This window comes from Pteronotus mesoamericanus, unplaced genomic scaffold, assembly GCF_021234165.1.
Source record: "Pteronotus mesoamericanus isolate MK-2021 breed Mesoamerican mustached bat unplaced genomic scaffold, CSHL_Meso_final scaffold_705, whole genome shotgun sequence".
Lineage (NCBI taxonomy): Eukaryota > Metazoa > Chordata > Mammalia > Chiroptera > Mormoopidae > Pteronotus > Pteronotus mesoamericanus.
This window is the reverse complement of record NW_026555326.1, coordinates 3,339,948-3,367,186: the sequence shown is the minus strand read 5'-3', so window position 1 is coordinate 3,367,186 and position 27,239 is coordinate 3,339,948. Positions and strand designations below refer to the sequence as shown.

General features: G+C 46.9%; 1 protein-coding gene and 1 pseudogene across 2 annotated transcripts; one reads left to right on the top strand and one right to left on the bottom strand.

Annotated features, from left to right (window-relative positions):
• Positions 1-1,167: 1,167 nt before the first annotated feature.
• Positions 1,168-23,847, bottom strand: CD34 (CD34 molecule). 2 transcript variants are annotated; one of them, XM_054563330.1, is made up of 8 exons: positions 23,699-23,847; positions 13,809-13,988; positions 12,928-13,184; positions 11,805-11,885; positions 3,323-3,473; positions 3,021-3,073; positions 2,536-2,700; positions 1,168-1,723 (listed from the first exon to the last, which is right to left on the bottom strand). In XM_054563330.1, the coding sequence occupies exons 1-8, from the start codon at positions 23,775-23,777 to the stop codon at positions 1,538-1,540; spliced, it is 1,152 nt and encodes a 383-aa protein (XP_054419305.1). In that variant the 5' UTR covers positions 23,778-23,847; the 3' UTR covers positions 1,168-1,537. The 2 variants fall into 2 exon arrangements, with proteins under 2 accessions (XP_054419305.1, XP_054419306.1); XM_054563331.1 differs by lacking the exon at positions 1,168-1,723 and adding an exon at positions 1,741-1,864.
• Positions 14,097-14,197, top strand: LOC129062486 (uncharacterized; annotated as a pseudogene).
• Positions 23,848-27,239: the final 3,392 nt, after the last annotated feature.

The following is a 27,239-nucleotide window of genomic DNA, read 5'->3' as shown; positions in this document are numbered from 1 at the left end:
GCAGGAGGCCCTTCAAAGGCTGAGTTTCCTTTTTCTCCTCCTGCCATGTTTCCTGGGAGTCTGTACCCTGTACCCGCCCTTTCTCCCTGCCACCCCTAACTGGCCAGACCCTCACCTGGTCACTCTCATGGCAGGATGTGTGACTAGACAGATGAAGGTCAACCGGACTCCTCTTTTCAGATTACCATCTTTCCTTTCTCCAACGCCCACAATCAGCTTTGCCTTCTAGGTAAGACTCTAGATCTGCCCCCTCTTCTGGGGAGGAACCTCTGGTTAGAGCAGTTGGAGAAAGCAAGGGGGAAGTGGGGGTGGGGCAGCGCTCAAGGGAAAGGTCTGGTTTTGGTCAGATAAGAATGGAAGGATCCTTTGTTTGGCCCCAACTGCCTCTGCCACTGTTGACACACTCGGGAGCGTTTCCTGAAGCTACTGGGTAGCGTCCGGGCAGCTCACCCTCCCCCACTTCCTATGGCCTGAGGTGGAGGTGGGGTGTCTGGGCAAGAGAGGCACTGGTGTGCCCACAGAAGGCTCCACAGCCCGGCTGCTGTCCCATGCAGATGGCAGAGACTGCCCGCCCGCCCTGGAGTCCTAGGCTGGCGCCCATTCTCTAAAGCAGAAGCTCCCCACTGTTCCGCGCCACTCCCAGGTGCCGGCAGGGGCTGGTGGGATAATAGAGGGTGAACAGGGCGTGGCCCCTTCCCTTTGTTTTGCATATGTTGCCTACAGTCACCAAAACACGCCTCTTCTCAGAAGGGTATTCTCAAAGGGTATGGCTCCCTCCTCCTCACCACACCCCCACCCCCATCTTGAAGGCTTCTGCTGCATTTGGGTCTGCCTTTCTTTCTGTGGCTAGAGATGGCCAGCTTCCCTGTGAGCCTTCTTGGTCTCCCCGCAGAGAAGGGAGTAGTTGGTTGACTTATCCTCAGGGGCAGCATCCTGGTGGGTACCTGTGTTCCCTGAGATGGTCCCAGCTCTTCCCTGGCGGGGCCCTCCCTACTACGTCACTGCACAGTCCAGTCCGATCTGGTAGAGACAGTAAGTGCTCTGGCGTTTGGACACACCCAGCTGGGTCAGAGTCACAGAAAAAATGTGTTTCACTATCACTTTAATTACAGTATTTACACACCATTTTTTATTCAGGGAAAAAAAAAATCCACCCCATTTTCCTATCTCTGGAAATTTCTATTTCCAACCGTCATTGGAATCAGGATCCCTGCTCACCCCTCTGGACAAAACAAAAATGAGGACCTGGGTCACCCACAGAAGAGGTGGCTTCTGGTGCAGGGCCCTTTGGAAGACCAGAGTCTGGGGTCAGGAAGCTGAACGTGTAAAGGGCAGGGTTACCTGCCTCTCCCCAAGGCGGAGAAAACCCCTCTATGGTGCAGTGCAGGGCCCCAGGAATGGCCTCAGGGGTGGGGGGATGTGCAGTGGCAAAGGGTAGAAGGCAGGGGATGGCACCTCCAGCAGGGAGGCAGCCCGTGGCCAGATGCAGGGAGGGCCCCCTTCCCGGACAACCCCAGCCTTTTCCCACCCAGCGGAGTCACAATTCGGTATCAGCCACCATGTGTTGTCTCGCTGAATGGCCGTTTCTGGATGTGGCCTGGCCGGTTCCGTTCTCCTGAGCCCCTCGGTTCACACTGGCCTTTCCCTGAGCCTCAGGGGAGGCCCCAGGGCCTGAGCTATAGCCCTGGCCTCCACCGTTCTCCGTGTAATAAGGGTCTTCGCCCTAGACGGTGTATAAATAAAGGAGCATTATCTGGTAAGCAGGGGAGTGAGACACTGGTGGGGGGACACAGGGAGGAGGGGGGCTGTAGCTGCATGTGCAGACAGACTCCTTCTTCCTGAAGAGCAGTCAGGGCTCCAGCTCCTAGAGGAGAGAGGACAGAGGAGAGGCACCACACCATGCCACCGCAGCCAAAGGGCCAGCTCCCGCCAGAAACCAGGCAGTCCCGGAGTGCATGACCCCCCCAGGCCAGAGGCCGCGAGTCAAACCCCAGCCTTGCCCTTCCTCATCCAGAACACTTCACAAATTGGTTTTCCCTCCACATGCGGCCTTGTGAGCCAAGGGGTGCCTGTTGCCATTTACGTTGGCAAATAAGTGGTTGCTTTGGCAGCCTGTTCTGGTTGTACCCAGATGAACTATCTCAGTGAAAATAATACATCTATGACATGAGCCATCTGTGACCACAGTGAGGGGCTGATCCCAGTTCGTGTCCCCGCCCTCTCCAATGTGCTATACAGAGCAGGGCAAAGTAGGTGTACAGTTGTGAGTACATAAAACACAGAGTTTACACTTGTATTATTATGTATTAATTATTGTATTATGTTCCATACAAACAACGGTAAACCTACTTTTGCCCCACCCTGTATGTTGTTTAGACTCGTCCAAGGACATGGTATACGCAGGCATGTGCATCTCTGTGGAAAGACACAGAAGTGCCCTTTCCGGGATTTCTCCTCCCCCAACATGACACTCATGGACTTCCCCAGAAGACCACTCTCTTCCTCATTTCCTTTGGCCTGGACCCCAGAACTAACCAGCCTTTCTCCCGTGGGGCTCCAACTGCGGCGGTTCATCAGGAAATAGCCAGTGGTTCCCAAGACAGCCAGCAGGATCCCCGAGGTGACCAGAGCAATCAGGGTCTTGCGGGAATGGCTCTGGTGGCTCCCAACATTCTGTTCAGTGAAGTCTTGGATCCCCATCTTGAAGAGAAGACACAGAAAAGACGGCCTAGTCACTTGTAGAATGTGGGTTCTAGAAAGGGGTCCAACCCACACCAGACCTCTGTGTGTGACACAACAGTGAATAAACACAAGAAGACATTGATCTCAGGGATTTTCTAAAACAGGATTTAAGACTGACATCTCTTTATTAAGCTGCACTGTCGAATTTGGGTTCAAGCATAGAAAGGTAAGGACTGTTGGAGAAGGAAGGAGAGGAAGGAAGCAGGTCTGGAGAGGATCACTATTTCCTCCCCTACTCCAGTGAATACCCCCCCGACCCCTCATCTTAGAGAACTTACCTTTCTCAGGTCAGACTGGTGATTTTTCAGAAGTTGGAGCTTGCTGAAAAGTTCTAGAATGAGAAACAGGGGTTGCTGAATCTAGGAGCTGGACCAGCTCATCCTGCTCTATCCTCCTAAGCTATTTTAGAAGATGGTCTCATGACCAGGATAGTGGATCTCAGGAGGGCCTCTCCCAAAGTTAGCCCAGCCCCCCTCCCCAGCACCTGCACTCTCTGAGTGAAGATGCCTGATTTCTACCCAGCATCCTCTGCCCTCAGCCCCGCTCCCTTCCTCGCCTCCAAGACAGATGTGCCCCTTACCTGTTCTGTTGGCCAAGACCAGCAGCTGGCAGTGAGGCCTCACCTCGGACTGGGCAAGGAGCAAGGAGCACGCCCTGGCCCCAGCCTCAGCCTGATCCTCCCCACACAAGACTTGGATCAGTTGCTCTCCATTGTCCTTCTTAAAGTGCTCCTGGGAAGACAGGGGAAAATGACAAGCAAGAGACGGAATTACTAGTATGTCCTGAACTGCATCCAGAGTCTCGACAATAATTCTGGTTAAATCCTCCGCAACAGGCGTTCTTTTTTCCTAAAATTCCAGCTGCGGGGGGCGGGGGGCAGGGGTAGAAATACCATGAACTACATGTATGCAAGCACACAATAAGAAAAACCACTCAAAGATTTCTCAGTACCAAAACATATATCCATTAGTGTCTTAGGTGTAAGATGCCAGAGAACAAATTTATGAAATACAATATCATCATCTCTAAGGAATGTCCATGTCCACATATACTATTCAAATTAAATTCAAAAAAGACTACCAATAACAAAAAGTATGACTAGAGCAATGCTGAGGAGAAAGAGCTTTGTTTCTGGGTTACAACAGCCCCAAATGCTGTTGTAGCAAAGCAAAGTGAGGAGTGGAGACCAAATCTACGACTGTGGACTCAATGGGATCCTGCGTCCCTTCCTTCTTACTCTCCAAGGGGTCTCACAAAGATCATGGCTCAAATAGAAATGGGTTTTTTGTCTCGTCTTCCATCCCCTTTTCCATCCCCCATTAAAAGCACAGAAGCCATACTTTTGAGATTCACAGATCTCCCTCCAGGTTGCTGACTGGCTCATATTCGGGAATTGGGTCCTACTTGGGAACTCAGACTCAGAAGATAAACTCCGGTAATTCTTCAACAGTGAGTTCCAAAAAAGGGCACTGGCTGTGCCCTTCCAACACCCTGTTCTCGAACCTCCCAGGATTTGTTCCAGTAGCCTCCAATCAGAGTGGCCTCCCCTGCACAGGCAAGGAAAGGAAACCAAGACTCTCTCCTCTGTCCAGAGGGCAGATGGGGGAGGAGGAAATGCCTGAACAGCTCTGACAACTTTCCTGTTGGGGTAATACTGTTGGGGCACGTGAGGGCTATCAGAACTGAGCCTACGTGGAGGAGAAGGCTTCCTGTTTGCAGGCAGGACTGCCTCTGTGGAAGGCCAAAGGGCCCTCCCAGCTTGGAAAGCAGCCTGGGTATTTTCCTACCACTGTGGCCCAAGGCAGGAAAACCCAGGCTCCTTTGCTCTTGCACAAGGCAAGGTCAAGATTGGCTATAGGCCCCAGCTTTCTTCCATCAGCTGGAGGTGTAGGGAGCAGAGCGAGACTGACTGGGCTTGGGTGAGGCCAGCAGAGCAGGACTAGCTAACCTCCAAGTCACAGAGAGGTGAGTCCGACGGTAGTCTTGGAAGGCCCCTGGGAGCTGAGGTCTCAGACAAATGAATTCCCAGGCCACTGCTGCTTCGCCCCTCAGGAAATGGATGAATTCTGCAGGTGTCCCTTGTTAAGTCCTTGGATAAAGGCTCTGCTTCTGGAAAAATCTGGCTCTTTAAAACGGCATTTGCTATAGGTATCTGGACTCCATATTGGATATAATCAGCACCCTCCTTCCTCTCTAGGCCTATTTCTCTTCCGAGAGCCATACCTGGCTTTCCTCTGAGCACTAGCCCTCCCTGGCACATGCCTTCTGAGTGAAAAGGAGGGACGTCCTGCCTGGAGGACTGGGCTTCTGACATGTCTCTGACTAGAACATGTCTCCTTCCTGAGAGGGGCAGAGGAGCAGGGCTCCTGCATATCAAAATAAGCCAAAAAAAGAAAAAAAAAAGCACTTCCTTCAATCCTCCAAGTCCTGAGAAGCTGCACCTCAGAGTCAGCTCTTCTGACATTTATCAAGCCCTGAGTATAAAACACCATGTGAAAACCTACATGTGTGTCTCATGTTATGTGTGTGTGTGGGGGGGTAGCATGAATTTGACATGTCCAAGCCCTCAGTTTGTGTGCATGGCAGTGAAAGTAAACAGTTTCCTATGTCTCAGGCACTGTTTTAAGTGTTTTACACATACGAATTTAGGCCTCACATAACCCTATGAAATGGGTACTGTCATCCTCCCCATTTTATAGATGAGGAAGCTGAGGCACAGAGACCAAGAGGTCACAGAGCTAGTTTACCAAAGAAAGGTACAATAAGATGTTATGACATTGCCCTGACCAGGGTGGCTCAGAGGGTTGGGCATCGTCCTGCAAAGCAAAATGTCACCAGTTCAGTTCCGGTCAGGGCACACGTGTGGGTTGTGCATTTGGTCCCCCACTGGGGCAAGTATGGGAGGCAAACGACCGATGGTTTTCTTCCTTTCTTTCTCCCCTTCTCCCCCTCTCTCTAAAAACAACAACAACAACAAAAAGGATGCTATGACATTCAAAGGAGGGTGAGCACCCGTCTGGTTTGGGGTTATCAGAAGCATCTCAATGTAGACCTTGAAGGAAGAGTAGAACGTGAACAGGAGAAACTGGTGGGGGGAGGCCTCTGACTGGAGGCACCACCGTGAGGAAGCTTGGGGACAGGAGAGCCTGCGGCTGTCACAACCCCACTTGCTGGAGAATGAAGAACACTGCCTTCTCCCTTGGCTTCCCCATCCTTCAGGAATCTGCTCGCATCCCACCTCTTCCATGAGGCTGGTCCTACCCCATCCGCAGTCAGAATGGGCATCAACCTTTGCTGTGCTATTTACCAGAGTCTCTACAGGTCCTGCAGCTTGTCTGAGTGTCAGGTTCCTTAGCTGAAGACTGAGCTGTTGAGGTGAGTACGGAGGCGTTGTATGAAGAGTGCCCAACAAGTTGTTTTAAACCCCACAGGCACTGGAAAAATGCACTAAAAATAGTAATTATTATTACTATTAATCATAACAATACCTTATACACTATATCATCTAGAATCCACACTTTGATGGTCAATCTTATTCTGCCGTACTGTTATCGTCATTTCTCTCCGACCAGACTGTAAAGCTCCCCAGTGCGGAGATCAAATATGTATTACCTACTTTGGAACCCAGACTGAACTGAGCATAGCACCAAATAAACAAAAGAACTCAGTGCATTGTTGTTCCATCTAACATCCCAACTGGCCTGGCCTTCACACGGAGTCCCTCCGTTCCTTGCTTAGCTTCTTGGACTAAATTCAACAGGATAACAGTGGCCAGACTCCCACTCTGGAATCCAACAGCATCAGTGAATTGTGTTTGGGCCTGGGGAGGAGCAGGTGGATCCTGAACAAAGCACAATGCTTCTCCGGATGCTTGAAATAAACATCCTCCCCCAAGAGAGGCTGTGGGCAGGTATCATGGGAGAGTAGGCAGGAGGAAGCCACAGTGTTGCTGTTTTGCTCATGAGAATCAGGCTTGTGAGCCCCTCACTACACCTGCTCACACAAGTTATTTTGCAAAAATAATAACCACAATAATAAAACCATCCAACCTTTCTAGAGTAGCACCCTCAAACTTTGCAAAGACTCTTAACCTGTTAAAGAAGCATGTTAAGGATTGAAATGTGGAGAGGACAGATATTTTTCTAAAAGACCTTTAAGATATTTCCCAATGCTGAATCAATCACTCTCTCTATTTCTGTCTTTTTAAATAATTTTATCTACTTTGGTGCGAGTTTGACAATGCAGGCGCCTCCATGTTCAAATAGGTTCTAAACTAATTAAAAACCTGCTAAAAGTCCCACAACAAGTGGGCAGCTGACCAAGGACGAGAAGTTAGGTTCCAGATTTCAGGCTCTTTCCAAGACGCGTGCTGTCTTCATCAGCCGTCCATCTGTAGGTTATTTTTTTCTGCATGGAAACTGACCTTCAGTGCTCGGGCACAGGGCACGGCAGGCATGGGCTGCGGGATGTGATGTGGAGGCCGGAGGCGGCCTGCCTCAGATGAAGTCAATGTGGCTGAACAAGGGTGATGTGAGCTCGCCGAATAAATAAAACCTCTGCCTATACACAGATGTAGCTCTAAAGAACGGTAGTCCTAAAAACCATATTGGTGGGATATTTCTCCAATAGAGTATACAAAAGGCCAATAAACACATGAAAAGGTGTTCAACACCTTTAATCATTAAGAAATGCCAACCAAAACTGCAATCAGATCCCACTTCATGCCCACTAGGATGACTACCATCAACAAACAAACAAACAAACAAACAAACAATAAGGGCATGAAGAAATTGAAACCCTTTTGCACTGTTGATGGGAATATAAAATGGTGCAGCATATGGAAAATATAAACTCTATTTAACAACAGAATTATCATATGACCCAGAAATTCCACTTCTGGGTATGTAAACAAAAGAAATGATATCAGGGCATTGAAGAGATATTTGTGAACTCATGTTCCTAACATTATTCAGAATAGGTAAAATGTGGAAGCAACCCAAGTGTCCATCAGTAGGGGAATGGATAAACAAAATGTAGTATATACATGCCATGGGAAATTATTCAGTCTTAAAAAGGATGGAAATTCTTACATGTTTTACAACATGGATGACACTTGACATAAACCAGTCATAAAAAGATAAATATTGTAAGATTCCACTCATGTGACATGCTTTGAGTAATCAAATTCATAGTGACAGAAAGAAGGTTGCCGGGGGCTAGGAGGAGGGGAAAATGGGGAATTGTTTCATGGGTGTAGAGTTTTAGTTCTGGGAGGTGAAAAGAGTTCTGAAGACTGGTTTACCAACAATGTGAACCTACTTAACACTACTGAACTATACATTTAAAAATGGTTAAATATATGTATTTTACGGCCATTAAAATTTTTTTTGGTGGATTCCTTTGGACGAATGGGCATGTCATAAGAGAATAAAGTAATCTCACATTTTGGAAACCACTTGAGAAACCACAGCCGCAAAAAATAATTAACCTGATGTTGCAGCAGAGAAAATCAAAGTCAGACTTGGAGTGATGTGTTCTGCTAATGAGAGTCCTGAGATACGGGACCAGGTGCCTGAGAAGACGGTGGGATCGCCCTATCTCTCCCTGGATGATACAGGTGATGTCTACCTAAAGGTGAAGGATGAGAAACAAATGAAGAATGGATGGGTTATAAATGCATACAGAAAGCATCTACAGAAGACAGGTCTGAAGAGTCCACATAGAGAGAACTAACGTGTTGGTTACTCAGTGTACCAGCGCAGAATGAGTGTCTGGGTAGCTGAGAACAATGCATGCGTATTTCTCTTCTGGGAATATAGCTGCAGGAGCCTGCCAATGTTACATAAGTACACAGGACGTGATGTTAGGGGAATCCAAATCTTCATGCTTCTCCTTAGGCTGTGAGTAGGGCCTAGGTTTCTCACAGTGAAAACCAGTACCTTAACACTTAACACCTTCTGACACCAAAAGTACAAATGCAACCTAAGGAAAATTAACACTGCATCCCTCAGCCTTTGGAGCAGACTGATTATCAGACAATCAGGTAGGACTCACAGAAAAGGAACGTGGGACACAACTGAGAGCTGTGGTCAAAAATTCTGGAACAAGGATGGCTGACGAGGGAAGAATGACCGTGGCGAGTCCTAGGAGGCACTGCTGTTTCGGGTCTGGGGAAGAGGGGATCTCCGGAAGAAAAGAGGATCAATAGCTGTGGAATGACCAAGGAAACAATAGCACTACACAGGTGCTACCATAGAGTTGCTTCATTGCAGGTAGAGCAGAAGCCTTCTTTAGGGTATCAGGGGAGCTGCTCTCTTTCTCCATTGACACTCACAGATCCTCCCCCACATCTCAGAGCAGAGTGCCGATGTTCTGAGCTGTGCCACAAACTAGATTAGACAGTAAAGACCACAGGGTGAAAGAAGCCATAACAACATAAGAGGAGTTATTTCTGGACTAGCAGTAAGTTTCTGGCACTTGTCTTGTATGATGACCCTAGTTAAATGTGAACTTTGAAAAGCAATGGACAGACACCTAGAAGGCCATGCAATTAACTCTAAGTCATTGGTACAAAGAATGAGCATTCTGGCACAGACCCATGTCGTACACAGGAAAATACGCACTCCACCAAGATGATAGAGAAAAAAGATGGAGAGAGAGAGAAGATGGCTTTTCCCTCTTAGCTCTAATTAGCAAAGGGTTTGGCATTTAAAAAAAAAAATGAGTCGGGTTGACAGCATCAGAAACACACAGGATATTAATGTGCATTTTATAGTCACATCTAAGTCAGCTATTTTGCAAATTGCACTTCTTTTTTCCAATGTGTGAACTTATGTCTTCACAATTTCTTTTGTTTTTAAAAGTCCTAAAGTTAAATAATTCTGTTAGGTGTACTTTTAAAAGATCTGAGTCGGAGTCCCTCAGCTGATAATCACAGGTAGATGTCAGTATTTTGTCAGGATGGACAAAATAAGTCACTTAGTGCCCTCTACAGAATAGTTTTTTCCTAGTCTTTTTCTGGTCTACCTTTGTCACACATCACATATATGGTTCCTGTAAACGAATTCTCAACTCGTAAGAAAAATTTTTTTGGTAAGTAAATACCACTCTTCTTATCATTCCATCCTTCATCCAGAGCCTTATTACTGTCAGGAAACTGGATTACTGAAACAAAGCAAGGAGTTCTGCTATCATCATTAAAAATTAATACCATGCTGGATGGTCTTCCCAATGCAATAAGACATGAAACTGAAACAAGAGGCATAACTACCCACAAGGAGGAGAAAAACATTTTGTGGAAGATAGTATGATAACTTACCTTAAAAACAGAAAAGAATCAATTAAAAAAAATCCTGGAATTAATAAGCAAGTAAAACAAAATGACTAACCTCAAGATAAATACTCAAAACTCAGTTAACTTTTTAATATATCAGCAATAATCAATTGGGATAAATGATAAAAAGTGTATATTATAAATAATCTTAAGAAATTTATAAAACCAATAAAATTTTTTTTAAAAATTAAAAAAACAAAAACAAGATGCTGAACAATACAAGAGAACACCCCCCACTCCGTCAAACCTACATGAAGAAGAAGAAGAAGAAGAAATTTTAGACTTGTTCCAATTAAAATTTAAATTTTTTTTTATCTTGACAAGATGTTCCTAAAATTTTTCTAAAAAAATAGATAAAAAATACTTTTCATTTTTTAGAGCTAACTGAGCAAAGACCTGCCTGGCTAGATTTTAAAAGTACTCTAATGTAAAAGTACAATACTTTTTAAAAATTTAAAATAAACTTAATGTTTTGGGTTTATTTGCATAAATTCCCAGAAATGGAATCACTGGGTCAAAGACAGTTCCATTTTTAACCCATACCACTTTCTACAGTGGCTGTGGAAAAGGTGTCCACAAGTATCTCTAACCACTTTCCACAGGGGTTGCACCAGTCTGCATTCCTACCAACAGTGCAAAAGCGTTCTGTTTAAGCACCCTTATGTTCATTGCAGCATTACCTGTTATTGCCAAAATATCAAAGCAGCCCAAGTGTCCATCTAGATAAAACAACTATGAGTAGAGTAGATGAGTAGATAAAACAACTATGAACAGATGAGTAGATAAAACAACTATGGGACATTTACACAATGGAATACTACTTGGCCGTAAAAAAGAAAACTTTACCCTTTGCAACAACATTGATGGACCTGGAGAACTAAGATAAGTGAAATAAGCCAGTCAGAGAAAGACAAATACCATATGATTTCACTCATGTGTGGCATTTAATGAACAAACTGAACTAACAAGCAAGAGAGAGTCAGATTCATAGAGAGCAGGCTGACCGCTCTGGGGGACGGAGCTAGGGGGTGGAGGGGTTGAACAGAAAGGAAAAAGGATACACGGACATGGACAACAGCGTGGTGATTGTGGGGGTGGAGGCGGGGCAGAGGGGGGAGGGGCATATAAAGGGGACTAATGGTAATAAAAAAACAAATTAAGAAATAACATCTTTAAAAATGTTTAAAATAGACAAAAAAAGACAAACTGAACACAAAAAATATGTCGAGAATATGTCCTGTGACATATAAAAATACTATAAGCTAAGAGGCATTCTTGTCAACAAAGAAAGAAATAATGTTAGGAAAAATGGTTATATGGAAAATACAGCATTACAGAAATTCTATATGGATTAAAGTTATATGTAAATAAATATAATAAAGGAATTAATATTTTAGGTGACTTTCATACTTCATGAAGGACTTTCTTAACATACAAGTAACCTTAAATATAACTATATATTAAATATTATAGAGGAGATAAAAAGTAACTAAATTTAAGTAAAGTTGTCTCTGCCTTCTTTGTCCACCAGATGGGGCCTCTTACTCCCTAAACCCAGAACTGGCTATTTTAAGGAGCCTGACCCTGCTTAAATTCCCCCTACCCCACCACAGCCTCTAGTCTGAAATGGCCTAAGGAGATTGCCAAGGGGACTGTGGGAAGAAGGCGGGGCAGGGCGGGGGTGGCAGGGGAGGGAGAATGGGAGTGGGGTGGAGGGAGTTTGACTTACACAGCTGGAGGTCTCGTTTAGTTCCAGGCAGATAGCTAGGGTCAATTTCACTTCTTTGACTCCAGAACATTTGATTTCTCCCTGTATTAAAACACAAGCAAAGCAGATAAGCCAGCATCTTTGACTCTTATTTCTTCCCCACCTCTTCTCCAGTTTGATTTCTGTGAAGTACGCTCTCAAGAGATTTTAGAGAAAAGGAAATTTTAAAATTTGTTAGGGGATTAGTGCTTTATAATAGTCATACTCTCTTCCTCCATCTTATCCCCTATCCCCAGCAGATAATTAAAACCTTTGTTACTAGCCTGGGCTTGTAGGCAAGTAGCTATTTGCAAACTTGGTAAACATTGGCTCAGCAGAGATGGAAGAGGACAAGATCTTATCCCATTTGGGCTGTTTTTCCTCCAGCGAATTATTTCTTTGCAGCAAGGCCACACAACAGGCGGATAATGGGGTGGCTAGGCAGATCCTGGTGACCTTCATTTTGCTCCTGGCCCCCAGGACTCTACAGATTCTTTTTCTGCCTCTTTTAAAAAACAGAAACCAGGGCCCTAAATGCCTGCTTCCAGCTTCCACGCCCTCATGTTTTCTCCCCTTTGTGCTGAAACCTGTGACAGCCACTGGCCCGCAGGCTGAGAAGGGCAGGTTGAGCTCCCAATCCCTGGTCTACTCAGTTCCTCACTGCCTCTATATGCCTGGCATAACCGCCAGACCCTCTCTCACACAGGAAATGGTATTTGTCCTAAACATTTTGGGAAAAACAGCCCCATTATATGGAAGATGGTTTCCAAATATGGCCAAAGCGGAATGGTACCCTGGACAAAGCCCAGACCAGGAGGTACAAGAAAAAACTCCCCACCGAGGACTGGATGGATTTCAGAGAATTCCCTTTATTCTCTACTCCCTAGAAATGCAATTTCGAAGGCACAGGTCTTCCTTGCCACCTGACTCCACTCCCTTCTTCCCCTTTCTACCCCTTCCAGCAATATTTAAGATGCATATTTTTCGTGGTAATTCATAACTACTCAGATCTCATTGGTTGGGATGAGGAGAGGTTAAGGGAGCACAAAGCTTGTGCACATATGAAGTGAGGGGGCAATCTGCCATTTTGGCCTAATTCACCCACCTTGATGGTACTTGGGGTAGAAGAAAATGATGTATAGGGTTTATCGGGAAATGTCACGGGAATAGTGCTACTGTATGGGCGTTCTGAAATATTTCCGGGTGGCATGCTGGGCTCCAAGGTCGTCACTGAGGTCGAAATGTTGGCTGTGGTGGAAGCCACTGTGATGACTAAAGAGATCTGTGTCTGGACGGAGGAGTTCGTGGTTCCAAGAACTTGGGTGGTGATCCCAGAGGTAGATGTGAAGTTGACTGTAGCCTCTGAAAAAGACCAAAACAACAGTGTGCATTTGGGCAGATTTGCATAAACACACTCACATGCACACATCCCTCAGTTCACTGTCTTGAGTGAAGACTTTATAGATAATGACATAGGTATGAACTTTAACCCAGAAAAAGGAATTTGGGGATTTAAGGGTCACTTCATGTCCTAAGCCTTACCAACCTCATGTCAAGCCAGCTGTTGGAACCATAGCCATAATTTAGAATGTGTTAGAGATGCCCTCGGGGTCCTGAAACTTAACTAGAGGCTGGCCCACCCTAGAAAAGTCAAAGACCCCAATCTGAATCTGTACACACCTTCACTTAGAAGAGATCAGAGATCTATAGGGAGTTCTCATCTAATCTTTATCATTAAGCTGAACTCATTACTGATCAGGATCAGCTGCCAAGGCACTGGCCTGAGAAAGTTGTCTCTGTAGGAAGAATTATCTCGAACTTACTTCAAGGTACCCTAAACATGATGCCCAAGCCATTATTACAAGGGACTTATATGTTTCCATCTATGGGAGTAAGCAGGGGCCCGGAGGGTAGTCTGCAAGTGTCCTAATGCTTTACCCAAGCCCCAGCAGCATCCCTCGGGAGCCCAAGGTGAAGATTTTTTACCTGAGATGGTTGCTGTGGTCCCATTGCTCTCCTGAGAGACAGTGTGCCAGGTGATATTTCCAAGAGTAGTTGGTGTTATGGTTTCCTGGTTGGATACATTTGTAAGGAGAACCGAAGATACGTTTGAAGTAGGTGACGCTGTGGGAATAGTCACGTTATCTGTATCTGTGAACCCAGAGGCTATAGGGAAACAAGGAGGAAAAGTCAGAACCTAAATTGTCCTGGAGACTCATGACATCACCTGGTTTAATTTCTTGACTTCAAGTAGAATCTATCTAGAACATCTCCTGCTGACTTCGGCAGCACACATACAAAAATTGGAATGATAGAGATTAGCGTCGCCCCTGCACAAGGATGACATGCGAATTCGTGAAGCGTCAGAACATCTCCTGCCTCTCCTGGCAAGGCAATGGACACAAGAACATCCTCCTGGACAGGCAACTAACTTTCCACTACTAGATTTTTCTTAAGGAAATAGGCAAGGAAAAGCTTGTACGCACCAGGTGTCTGGCGCACTATTATCTGTAGGAGGATTATCTACAAGAAGGAGAAGTTGCAAGCAACTAAATGAATTACAATAGGATAAATGACAAGTACACCTAAGATGCCATAATCATTACAAATAAAAAATTACGGAAAACCTATAGCAACATGAGTATATGAGTTTATGTTCATAACATGTTAAGTAAAATATTAAAATATCAAATTGTACCTGGATAAATATTGCAAAGAGCTAAAATCTCTTTTCCCTTTCTAACGTATCCTCTCTCTGTCACTCTCCATTCACCATGCTAATCCCTGGATAAACGCCAGGTTTCCCATCGCAAACTCCCCTCATTCTTTCCTGCCTGGCCTTTAAACCCATTCTGCTTTCCTCTAGTTGAAGAACTGAGGCAGGCAGCCCCGGGGTTTTTTCAGGAAGCCCTGCCCTAGAAATCCAGCTGACGAACAGGAGAACAGCAGGCCCGATTGCTCATCAGATGTAGTGAGATGAGAAAGAGCTAAATTTTGGCTCTGCCAGTAACTGCAATTGCGCACGCGCGTGCGTGTGTGTGTATTTGTGTGTCTGTTAAAGTGAGGGGTTTTCCTTATATAGATTCTTGGGAGGACCAATGAGATAAATGTTAAATTGCTATCATATACTGTTCCTGGATCTAGTTTCCCGAAGATCTTCGCGAGGCCCCTTGACTTTCCGTGTTTCCCAGGGTACCCAGCAGTGCCATCCTTAGGCCCAGGGAGGGTAAGCTTCTCGCCTGGAACCTGAACTTTAGAGCGCACACTCTTCCTCCTCCCATTCTGCCCTTCCCCAAACCATGAAGGGTCCATGGAACCAACAGACATGTATCCTCTCTTCCAGATCAAAGGCTGGGGACCAGAAGGCCTAGAACTTCTCGCTCACTTGAGGACCTGCAGGGGCCTTTTCTCCCAGCCCATTCTTCTGAGGGTGAACTGTAGTACCAGAATGTGCACCTCCGAGGCCCAAGGAGAGCCAAGGGGTATCTCTTTGCAGGGAGAAGGGTTAGAGCATAAGCGTGTGGGTGGGGTGTCCCTTACATAAAGGCAGGGTCCCCTATGGTGTGGGCCAGAGTCATGGTTAAGAAGAAGGAAAGAGGGGTGGGTGGGGGCCAAGAGACGTCTCTTCCTGCTCAGCCATGTTGTGGAACTGAATTCCAGGGCGGTGAGAGTCTCAAATTCAAACCGGGCCTTTCAGGTGGCCATGAAGATCTGTTTTTCAAGGTCTGAGAATAGAATATATTTTATTTACCCGCTAGTTGTAATTTTGAAGTATTTAGACATGTTGTATGTGGGCCTCCACTGTACTCTTGGCTTGGACCCTATGAATGTTAGAGCTGGACTTGGCATCCAGAGCTCATATCCTCAAGAAAAAGCTCTTGAAAATCCCTAAAGCTTGTCTGTAGGTTTTCCTGAGAGCAAGGTGTCTCTTTTTCAGAGGTTTCCAGGTTAAAAAAAAAAACAAAACAATGTAAAATGACAGCTATTCTTTCTCTCAGCAACAAGAAGGGAGTTAGTCTTCAGTTTCAAAGCAATTAATCTGGGCCAAGAATGCTTCCCCCAGGTGGTGACAAGTCTCACTGTCCCATATATGCCCCCCACCACCCTGCTGCAAGAAGATTGACAATTAAGGGTGAGGACAACAATCGATGATGATATTATGAGGCAGGTGAGCAGGAGGCAAAGTAATATTGCTAGCTGCATGTTAGAGATGAGAACCTGAATCACCAGGGTTTGGGCAGAGAGGGGGCCACAGTTCACGGGGGAAGAGGGGCAATGGGGCCACAGAGGTTTAGCTGACTCTTAAGTAGAGGGTCTGGGAGGCTAAACTGCTAAGGACCAGCACGCATCCTCCACATTCAGGAGACAAAAGGAGGGGCTCCTGTCTGCCGAAGGTAAGGAGGGAATTTAAGAAAATAAAATAGACAGGGAAGTAGATTTTGTCTCCTTCTGCCCTTAAATAGGGACCTCTCAGCCATCGGACCTAAAGGTTTGGATTCCCAGTAGGGGGCCGGTGGTAGGAACTGAACTGAAGGGTCATCCTTTCAAGGTACGGTTCCAAGGCGCCACTGGAACCCCCTCCTGACATCATCTTCCTGCCCACCCTTTCCTCTTCTTCATACATCGATTCCTAGGAATCCCATCTGGCCCGGCCTGGCCCAGCCCTTTTCTCTTCCCAAAGGAAGCTGGGCCTGGCTGACATGATGTCATGCTTTTGAACCCCCTCCCCCAGGGCCTCCTTCACCCAGACAAAGCGTTTTGAACTTTTCCAGATGTGGAGTGAGACCTGCTGCTAGTTCTGAGGACAGAGGTGCCTGTGCCAGATGAGCGAGGCAACCCTGGGCCCAGGCCAGGTACCAACCCACTAGGGTCGGGCTCCCAGCTGCAGCAGCCTCCTCCCACCCACCATCCGGCCAAGCACTGCGGAACGTGTTAACAGGGTCCATCTGCAAATGACAGTGGGACCCCAGCCTCAGACCCATGTCCCTGAGCTCAGGGTGAGCAGGGAAGCTTCTGAGACTCTAGAGAAACTGGACAGAGAGGGAGGGCAGAAAGGCAAGGCTGAGCGTGGGGCATGTATAAGCTGGCGGAGGGAGAGGGGACACTACGGCGGAGCCCTGGGAGACTGTCCTGGCCTAGGTGCTGCAGTATAGGGGCGGTCAGTGAGCGAGTCTCTTTGTTCCACAGCCTCTAGGTCCCCTTTAGAGTGTGTGTTCCCATGAAATGACCTTTATAAGAATCAAGATGGGCCACAGATGTCTTTTTAATCCTACTTCCCACACACATCCATGGCATTAAACCTTCAAACCTGACCTTTCTTTATCTGAACTTCTGATCCCCTACCCTGCAGGGCAGGAATAGCAGCCACCAGTCAGACTCTAAAAGGCGACTGATGGAACCCACACTCCATTCCCTCGGAGACCGAAGGCACAGCCCTTCCCCTAAATGCACATGATAGTACAATTTAAAACAGAAAGACAGGCTCTCTTCTCTTGTTTTCTTTTCATTCCAACTTTATTAACTGTGTCTCCCTAATGAACCCAATTTAACCCTAAGTACCCGATTTGATCTCAACTCTTGAACTTGGAGTAAGGGGAGAAGACACGGTCTCAGGAAGTAAGCAAAATGAGGATCCTAAGAAGCCAAAAAGGATGTCACGCAGCGTATGTGGTAGAAGTCATCCATTTAACTTGCAGGTACCGATGCAGAGGCAATTATTCCTGTTTTACATATAGTGCTGTTAAGCTTGGTTATCTGATATACTAGCTGAAGATAAAAATTAGAAAGAGGCTCTTAGGAACAAACAATAAAGAGGAGAAGCAGCAGCTAAAAATGAAGGAACAGAAATAAATGAAAAACATACATGAGTATCAAAACCCACACAAGTCTGGAATCATTTATGGTAGGAGTAAACAAATATGTACACCTCAACAAGTATTACGATGTCACCATGACTCAATTATTTTCATGACACATCTGAATCACAAAGGTTAAAGTCCTCTTTTTTTTTTTTTTTATACACTCAAGGAAGCAGAGGCATATTACATACATTCTTATAAGATTTCTACCTACAACTAGTACATTGAAGATACCGTTACTCTTTGAAGTGAGAGTGGGAGGAGGTTACAAATCCTCAGCAATCCAGAAAGGTCTGCTACCTAAATAGCTCAATTTCTGTACTTTCGGAGACTGGGTTTTCCTATAGTTGGTCTTGATTTTCATAGACCCTTAGTATTAGTTTTTTGCTGCTGTTGTTTTCTGATCTCCTAGCCAGTCAGCCCCGTTCTGCCTGTGTTTTTAAATTCTAGCACTTGGCTCAAGAAGAGTTTCTCGGAGGAGTTCCTGGGTGTCTTAGCCCGCAGAGAGACAGTACTAGGAAGAGGAAACAGTACGGCCTCTTCTGGGAGCCCCCCTGCTTGTGGGAAGAGTCGGCAGGGCCTGGAAACAAGGGCTCAAGCTCTGCTATTAAACCACGACAGAGGGAAGGGCCCCTCCCTACCACGATCCAGCAGCGTGGCCGTGGGAGGCCTCTTCCACGGTTTCAACTTCACCTGTGAAATGTGGATAAAAATAGCCGCTACTTCCTAGATGTTTTGGGGAATAAAAAAGATAAGCGGGGTAAAGCAGTTTGTCTGGTAAACACTGAAGAAACAGTGGTTATCTTCAGTGCAGGCCCCTTTCCGCCTGCTTCCCCAAGACCTTGAGACATGTACCTCCATCACTTATCTAGCACAAATCATGAATGCTGTTTCCTGCGTCTCGGGCTTGTCCCTTCGGTTCCACTATAAATTTCTTCAGTGCCAGAACCATCTCTCCTACTTGTTTGTTTTACTCAGGGCGCTTAGCGCAGTCCTCTGAGTTCAGGATAAACGCTCCGATTGAGTGGCGACTGCATCAGGCGTGTTCACACCAACCGCCTTGAGGTAGAGGGGCCTCACTAGATGCTGTATTTTAAGAGGAAATTTATTAAATTAGGGAGTGTCCATAAGAAGATAACCAGAATTAAGAGAATTCTAGAAACCAACTCATGGTTGAGAGCCTAGTGTTATTTCATCTAGATCAGCGGTTGGCAGCTACAGATGGTGAACCATATCCCACCTGTGGGCTGTTTATTGCATGGCCAGTGAACTAAAAATGGCTTTTATATGTGGAGAGTGTTGTAACATAAAATAAAGTAGAATATGCATCAGAGACCACCATGCCTTGAGAGTCTAAAATATTTACAATTTGGCCCTTTACGATTAAAAGTTTGCTGACCTCTGATCTATAAAAGAAGAATTTGGGGAGGGAGAATAAATAACTTTCTTCAAGGTACATTTCACTAGTTTATTCATGCTTATTTTTCATAAGTGCCAGTGATGTGCAAAAAACCACATTCAGTGTTGTGGGGAGCACAAACTAAGAGAAGATTCCTTCCCACTATTAGGTGTGAGTGTCCTTAGAATTTAAATATATCCCTGTCCTCAGGTGGCTCAGTTGGTTGGAGTGCCATCTGGTACACCAAAAGGTTGGGGTTCGATTCCCGGTCAGGGCACATCCCTAGATTGTGGGTTTGATCCCTGGTTGGGGTGCCTACAGGAGACAACGGATCAATGTTTCTCTCTCACACAGATGTTTCTCTCTTTCCCCCTTCCTCTCTCTCTAAAATAAATAAACATATCCTAGGGTGAGGATTAAATAAATAAATAGATAAATGAATAAACTCCTGTCCTCAAGGAATTTATAATCTAGTGCAGTGACTAGAGAGTTCCTTAAGGATTGTCATGAAGAAAGATCAGAATAATTCTGTGAATTAATAGAAAGAATAGAATTGGAATTAATGGCTAGAAGTGACAGGAAGGCTAATTTTACTGAAAGATAAAGAAAAGCTTAAAAGAATGGGGTTAGTTTTTTAAAAAATGAAATGAACTTCTCTGGAGGATAAAGAGCCACCATCTTTCCAGGGAGCATTCAGGAAGCACCCTTGTTATGGGTCTTGGGGGGTTGGGCCTGGCTGAATTAGAGCAAAGAACTGGGCTAACGTCTTCTTGTGCATCAGAGGTTAAGCTGAAGTGTGAGTGTAAACCAAGTGCCTGTGCGTGCTTAGACTTCCTTTTACTATTCAAGTAGTGTGTCTTGGACCCCACCCACTTACTCTGGAACCCCAATATCCTGAGTTTTCTCTGGGGCCTTTCTCCTAGTCACGTCTTCCTCCATTTTCCTGGTTGCCACTGACTCCTGGGTGGGGCTCTGGGCCTCCCTGCCCTCAGGCGGCAGCCGTGCTCCGACAGCACTACTTCCACGTGGCCTACCACGCACCCACTCCTTTGCCCTCCCCAGAGGACTGCTAGCACCAGGCCAGTATATGCTTACTGAAGGCTCGAGAGCCTGGAGCCAGATCACAGCACAGCCCGGAGGAGGTGATAGCCCGGAGGAGTAGCTTTGAAATTCTAGACACTACTGTGGTAAACGGCCATGCCGCACCATAAGGACTCTCTGCTAGCCAGGTCTTTCCCACCTTCCACTCACCACTGTCTCTCCACTGTTCCAGGAACCTCCCCTCCTCTCTCTATCTTCTTGGACTCTGGAGTCCTTCAGCCTTTGGCCTCTTGAGCCATCAAATACAAAGTTCCACTTTTATCATGCTCAGCAATTCAACCTCTTGTTGAACAGCACATCCAAAGTTTGTCCAGGGGTCTAGGTTTTCTTATCCAAAGACTATTTGAGGAATTTTCTTAAACAATGGAACTGGCTACCTAGAGATGCTGCTCCCCTGGGAGGTATCAGTCATGGGTTCTTTAGGGTTGCCCCACCCCAAATCAACAAAGAGCAGACTTTCCAATCAAGCCAAAAGGCCTTTGTCTTTATTTACACCTGAAGGGAAGTGGCTCATTCCCAGGCGGGCTCTGGCTGTAGGTCCTAGGAGGTAGGTCCTCACTCCTCTGTCTCTCACCTTCCCAAGACAAGAGGCACACATCTTTGTCTTCAGCAAAATCAGGGCCCTTGGGGCTAAATGTCGTTTGTATATAATATGTTTTTATTTCTTTGCAGAGGAGGGAAGAAAATGTTCTCATTAGAGAAGTCAAAGCCCAGAAAAATATGGAAATTCTGTCCTGGCGACTCTGAGCATTTTCTTCCGGAAGGTGGTGTTTTTGTTCTGTTTCCATACCTTCACATTTTCAGTTCTCCACACTCGGCCATTTGGTTAGATCAAGCAAAGTCAATGAGAGAGGGAGGCCCAGGCACCCTGAGGGTGGAGCTCGGTCACCATCCAGCCCTGAAAGGCAGCCCAGGCTTGTCTGCCCAGGGTCTAAAGGAAATCAGGCAGTGAGACCAGAAGAAGTGGAATTTGTTCCTCCCTTTTATTTGTTTTTGTAAGACTGCGCAGGAGTTTATCTGCTGCAGTTTGGCACTCTTTGCCCCGAGCTTTTGAAGACAAAGACTCCGAGGATGAAGGAGATGAGGACAAGTGAATGAGGCCCCCAGGAGGTGGAGCCAAAAGGATAAGGAAAAGAGGCCCGGGTGGCATGTTTTATCAGTCAAAGAGGAATGCTGCTGAAGACTTGCATTTGCACAGCTTGTGCCAGCAGGGTTGGCCTTAGAAGCCAGAGGACTGGGGGCTGCAGAATTAGTCAGAGGTCCCCAAGGCTGCTCCTCCTTGGTCGCCATGTGGCAGAGATTCAAAGGGTGGAGTCCTCTCTCCTCTGGAAAATATCTGATAAAATTCTTTTCCCTTTTCTTTTTTTCCCCTCTTACATGTAGCCCCAGACAGGATATGGGTGTGGGGTCTGCATGCACAGAAGGGCCCAAAGGAAGAAGAGGACTGTGAAGGGGTAGGATTGGGGGCTGTTGTTGGGCAGGTCAGAAGGATAGGCCATGGAGGGCCGGGAGGAAACGGTGAGTGTGACCGGTGGGGTGTTTAATGACCTTAAAGTCTCCTCTTCCCAGCCAGTGGCCTCTCATTGCCACCCTGATTCTGGTCACCCCATTTCCAACGAAAAAAGTCTACCTTTGGTTGGCTGCTATGCCCCTCCCCATGCCAACGTCTCACAGGGACAGGAAAATGAACTTCCCTGAACAAAGCTCTGTGTTGGGGTGAGTGACGAGAAAACCCTTTTCTGCCCTAAATGTCTCAGTAGAAACAGCACAGAATTTCTGCAATGTCCCTTCATTAACGTTTCAAGGTACAGGCACTCATTTCATTTACTCCACAGTATATCCCAGGACAGAAAAAGACTGCTGGTATTACAAAAAAACCCACATGGCCTAGAAAATTCTCAAGGAAGGCATAAAGCTGACAAACCAGACCATGCAGTCTGGCAAGATTGGGAATAGGTACCCATCCCTCCCCGTACCAAGCTGAGATACTGACATTCTCAACATATCGACCTGAGGCTGTGAAGAGGTTAAGTTGCTCCCCCCACCCCCACTGCTGCAGGGAGGCTGAGACCAGCCAGCTGAGGAAATAAGGAAAGGGTGGGCCTCGCTGGGCCCAGGACCAGGTCAGCATTGCAGGCTGTGTGGTCAAAGCAGAGAGGAGCCTCTGATCAACTCACCCCTGTTATGAGGGTGCAGCCAGCGCTCAGGGGAGTCCCCCTTTCTAGGGCTTCCACACCTCAGGGACAGCTTTTTCCCTGTTCCAAAGGGCCAGTCTGGGGCTGCCGAACAGGTCGACCGGGCGCCTAACTTAGAGCTTGCCCTAGTCCAGAATGAGCTGCTCTCCAACTGGGTGGACCCGAAGAGGGACAGCAGAGGAGAGTGAGAGCAAAGAGGCTGAGCTGGCCGGCCCGGACTACTCTGTGGGTCCATGCTGGGTGGCCTTTAGGAAGAGAAGGGAATCCCGAGTCCTAGAGGGCTGGAAGCAGAATCCTGAGCAAAAGGGAGAACAACTTACAATGTTTAAAACCTTCTAAGTGCAATGAGATGAGTTGGAGAATGTTGTCCCCAAATGAAAGCAATAAGGAATAAATATTTAGAGTGTCTTTGTTTTTTTAAACCAAAGTGAGAGCAACAACTTAAGAAGTTAAGAGCATTGTGGATGAGGAGGAAGATCCACTAGTCTTCTGACCTGTCCACTACTTTCAGAACTTGGAAGGGGAAGGGAAAGAAGCCCCCGCCCCCCCACCCCCCAGACCTAACAATCTTGAGTTGGTGCCAGGTAGAGGAGTTGTGGTGGGAGAGGGAAGTAGCTCAGAGAACAAACTCCATCCACTGCCACCTTCTCTCCGGTGGAATGGGTGTGGGTGTTGGAAGAGCGAGTTGTAACTTAGCTTTGCGATCCTAAGTGCAAGGATTTTTTCACGTATTGTTCTCCATTCCTAACTCCCCTGTCACCTAACTCAGCCTCGTTCAGGTTAGCTTTGTTCCCTTTCCTTAAATGTCCAATTCTAGCTTCCCCCACCCGGGTGGTCTGTGGACACCTGGCCCCCTTCTACACAACGCGCCTGGGCCCCGGTTTTCTGAATCAACCACCAGCCCCAAAACTTTGCTGCCTCTCTCCTCCCCTCTTCATCTGTGCGCTCCGCACCTTTGGTAAACACAAAGAGACACTGGCACCTTCAAAGTGTTTTATATTAGAGACAACTCCAGCGAGTCGCGTTGTCCGACTCCGGAACGCCTTAAACTAGCCGCGGGTTAACACCTGGGCTAGTTCACACTCGCGGCGTGGTCGCCTTCTCTTCCCGTCCCACCCCCGCCGATTCACAGGTGAGGGGCTGGGCCGTTCACACGGCCCTCGTCCGAACCAAAGCCTGGAGCAGCCATGGGCGTAGGGGCGCGGGTTGAGACAGGGGGTCCCTTTCCTCGGTGTAGCTGGCTGAGCACGCTCGGCCTCCGGAGGAGCCGCGACCCTCCCGGCCCGGCCCGGCGAGCCGCGCGCGCGCGCGGCGGGTACTCACGCAGCAGACTCAGCAGGCAGAGCGCAGTCCAGCCCCGCGGCATCCCGCGCTCCGCGCGCGCGCCCCTGTGGCCCAGCATCCTTCCCGCGCCGCTCCAGAGAGATGCACAGAGCCCACGACACTGATCGCTCGGTCGGGGACCCGCTGCTCCCGCCCCTCCGCCTGGGATCGGGGTGGGCGATTCTTGCTTTTCCCCTCCCCTCCCTCTTTAGTCCTGGCAAGGCCGGCCCCTCTCCTTGGCTGCCACTGATGTGAGCTTCCCTGCTTAGTCCCAAAGGCGGAGGACTTTAGGAGGGAGGCTAGGGTTGCCGCCTTCGAGGCCAAAAAAGGTGGAGGTTTGTGGGGGCCTCAGATGCCTTGTTCAACTTTATGTAGAGGCCCCATCTTACTTTTTAAAACTTAAGTCCCACTTAATTTTAACCCCTTTGTGTCAGCCTTGAGGGTGGTCAGGGCAGAGGAAATATAGACATATAGATATATAGATTTTTTTCCCCCTGTATTTTTAAGTTTTAAGCCGAGAACAATCTTGCAGAAAGAATCTGCTGTGCGGACCTGCGTTTACAAGTGTGAGCATTTTGCTAATCAGGTAAAACATCACTCACGGCCAGTCTGGTGCATTTAATGATAGTCGTCTGGAGGCTGTGCTGTATGTTAATGAAGCATAATGAGTGAGAAGGACGCGTAAATGATTATAATTACGCATTTTTACCCATCCAAACTATCGTTGTCAATTTTTCTTTTCATTTTTTCCCTGCAAGGTCTATTTGTGTTCATTTGAAGGGTTTTTCCTAGGACCAGCCCTATTTCCCCACATGGTTACATTCTGTTACCTTCATCAGGAAAACAAAGGGCTCCCTAAGCACCTAGATGCCTTTCTCTAGGCATCCTCTGTGCAGCCCTGGGTCCCAGACTCTAGAGGCTTCATCCTGCTCTCCCATCAGAAAAAGAACTTTTCCTGACTCCCTCCTCTACTACCTGGTTGATCCTGGAGCTCCCTATTCCTCACTAGAGGTTCAGGGTGTTGGTAAACTGAACTGCAGAAACTGAGCTGGGCGGGCAGCCCTGTCACAGATTGGACTGCGGAGGTAGAGACTGGAGGAGAGAGGAGCCAGGAGGAGCCAGGAGGAGCCAGGAGGAGCCAGGAGGAGCAGATGACGGCAGCAGGGAGGGGACAAGATAAGGCGCAGTCTGGGAGAAATGTGCTGAGATCCTGAGTGGAACCACAGGATTATAAACACCCAGTTCAATCTCTTCCATGATGTCTGCACCACACAGCCCAAAGGCGGGGAAAGGAAGCCAGACCAGCACCGTCTGGTCCTTTCTGATTTACATCTCTGCAGACTCCTTCACATTATGAAAGTAGGTTTACTTTTATGGTCCCTCCCTGACCTACTTGGTTTGCACAGGAGAAGGATGTCCAGGTCCAAAAACAAACCCCACAACTCCCTATTCTTCTCTTGTTCCTCAATTTTAGATAGGAAACAAAGATTTACACAAATAAAACCAAGGGCTTAAGATGCAAATTTGATAAAACACAATGGTACGGTATGAATCTGTTTCAAAGTACAAATAGTGATTCTAATTTGACCACATTGTGATCTCAAAGGCCTGCAGCTGGGGGCAGAAGGCACTGCAAAGTACGTTTTTAAGTCAGACCTTTGTCCTTGGGACTCCCAATTTAGCTCCCCACCCCCTCAAACACACACACACACACACACACACACACACACGCCCAACTCAGCGCCCAGAGCTGGGTCTGCTTCCCACTGAAAGCCAGTTTGGTCCACTTGGCTCTTCCTTCATTCTCAGTGATTTTTTTCTGGTTATTTCAAATGCCATTTATCTCCCCTAGCTGGACCATGGGAAGCAGGAAAGGACTTATCTGTAGCTCCCAAATTTCTTAACTAGCTTTGGGAGCAGAGGACAGAGAGAGTGATCCTACTGAGCAGAGTTTCTCACAGCATGGCGTGTGCAGAATCAAGGGTACCGTCTGGGAATCTTCACTTTTAATAGGGGTGCTCCATGATTCCTACGCACAGTAAGGTTTCAGAAGCCCTGGCATTGAAAGAAGACATGGTAGATAAAAAGTGGAGGTCAGACATCAGGGAGGGGAAACCTGAGTCAAGGGGTGGGAGGCTGACAAATTTCTTCCTTTAAGAACTAGAGCTATTCTTCTCTGGCCTGCAAGGCTATGGATGATGGCACCAGAACTATAACATTGGGTGACAACTGGCTACACTGCCTATTTTCTAGAGTCCTTGAGATTCATCACCCCAAGCACATACATCCTATCCCCCAACTGAGGCAGGATAATAAGAAGTCAGGAAAATTCCTTGGCCAGTGATGGGGAAACTGAGACAGACAGCTGATTCAAACTGGCTTTATCCAGCACCCTGACTCATCTGCTTCCTGATCCCGTGCACAACCACTCCCTTAAGCACTAAGCCCTCAGGACAATGAGGTTCTGATCAGCATCAAATAGTCTTAGGAACAAAGCCTCAGGTCTGTTGACAACAGAGACAGAGTTTTGGATAAACTAGAGATAAAATCGAGGCCTCAGTTGTGTTTTAACTCCAGGCCCAGAAAAACAGCAAAATCAGATGAAATGACGCCATGGCTATCATCAGAACCAGAGGCAATGATCAATGACCTCCTACCTCAGTGCTGAACAGTCATTAGAGACCACTACCCTGAAAGGATACACCTGGAAAGCTGATGAATATTCTGTTGAGATCCTCCCCTAAAATTCATGCCTTTAGAAAGCAGATGAAAACTCTTAAGACAATAGACCCAGTGCACACTCTCTCTTTGGAGGATTCCTGCACCTTTCTTCCTCAGGTGTGTATCTTTGCTTTCTTTCTCCTAAACTTTTAGGCCCCCCCCCCCTCTTTTTTGCCTCTGTAACTTGTTTTCTGAGTCCACACAGCCCCACTGGCTCACTTCTTCTGCCTCTGTCACTTTCTCTCTAAAAGGCCAAGGCAGCTCTCTGGGCAGCCTGCTTGAATCTTCTCTTCAAGTGTACTTTCATTTTGCATGCTAAATAAACTTCCTCTTGCACTAGAGTTCTTGGCTCTGAATTCTTTCTTTGCCAAACTCAGTAACTGAGAGCCAATATCGCCGGTAATACAACCACCCACGAACTCAGCTTTTGGCCACTGGCTATAAGTCCACCCTGGGACCCCAGCCTTATGTTTCCTCATGGGCCATACAGAGTTCAATTAACAAGTCTCTTCAAAGCTCTAGCCTTTCTTGGCTGATCCTCAAAGTCTCTGCTTTCCTACTTCATTACATAAGCTGTTGCCAGAATAAGATGTTAACTACGCTGCACACAGTGAAGGGTGCAATAGAAATATATAGAGTGAGAGGCTCTGTCAGGCTCTTTATAGATCTCCAGGTCCTGAGCACCCTTACCACTGAACGTCCCTCCAGCCCAGCCCCAAAATACGCGTGCATCGTATGGATCAATTTAAAATAGAACCTCATCCCATGTTAAATGTAACTTCTTTGATGTCAAAAATATGTGAAATTATTTTAAAATTTT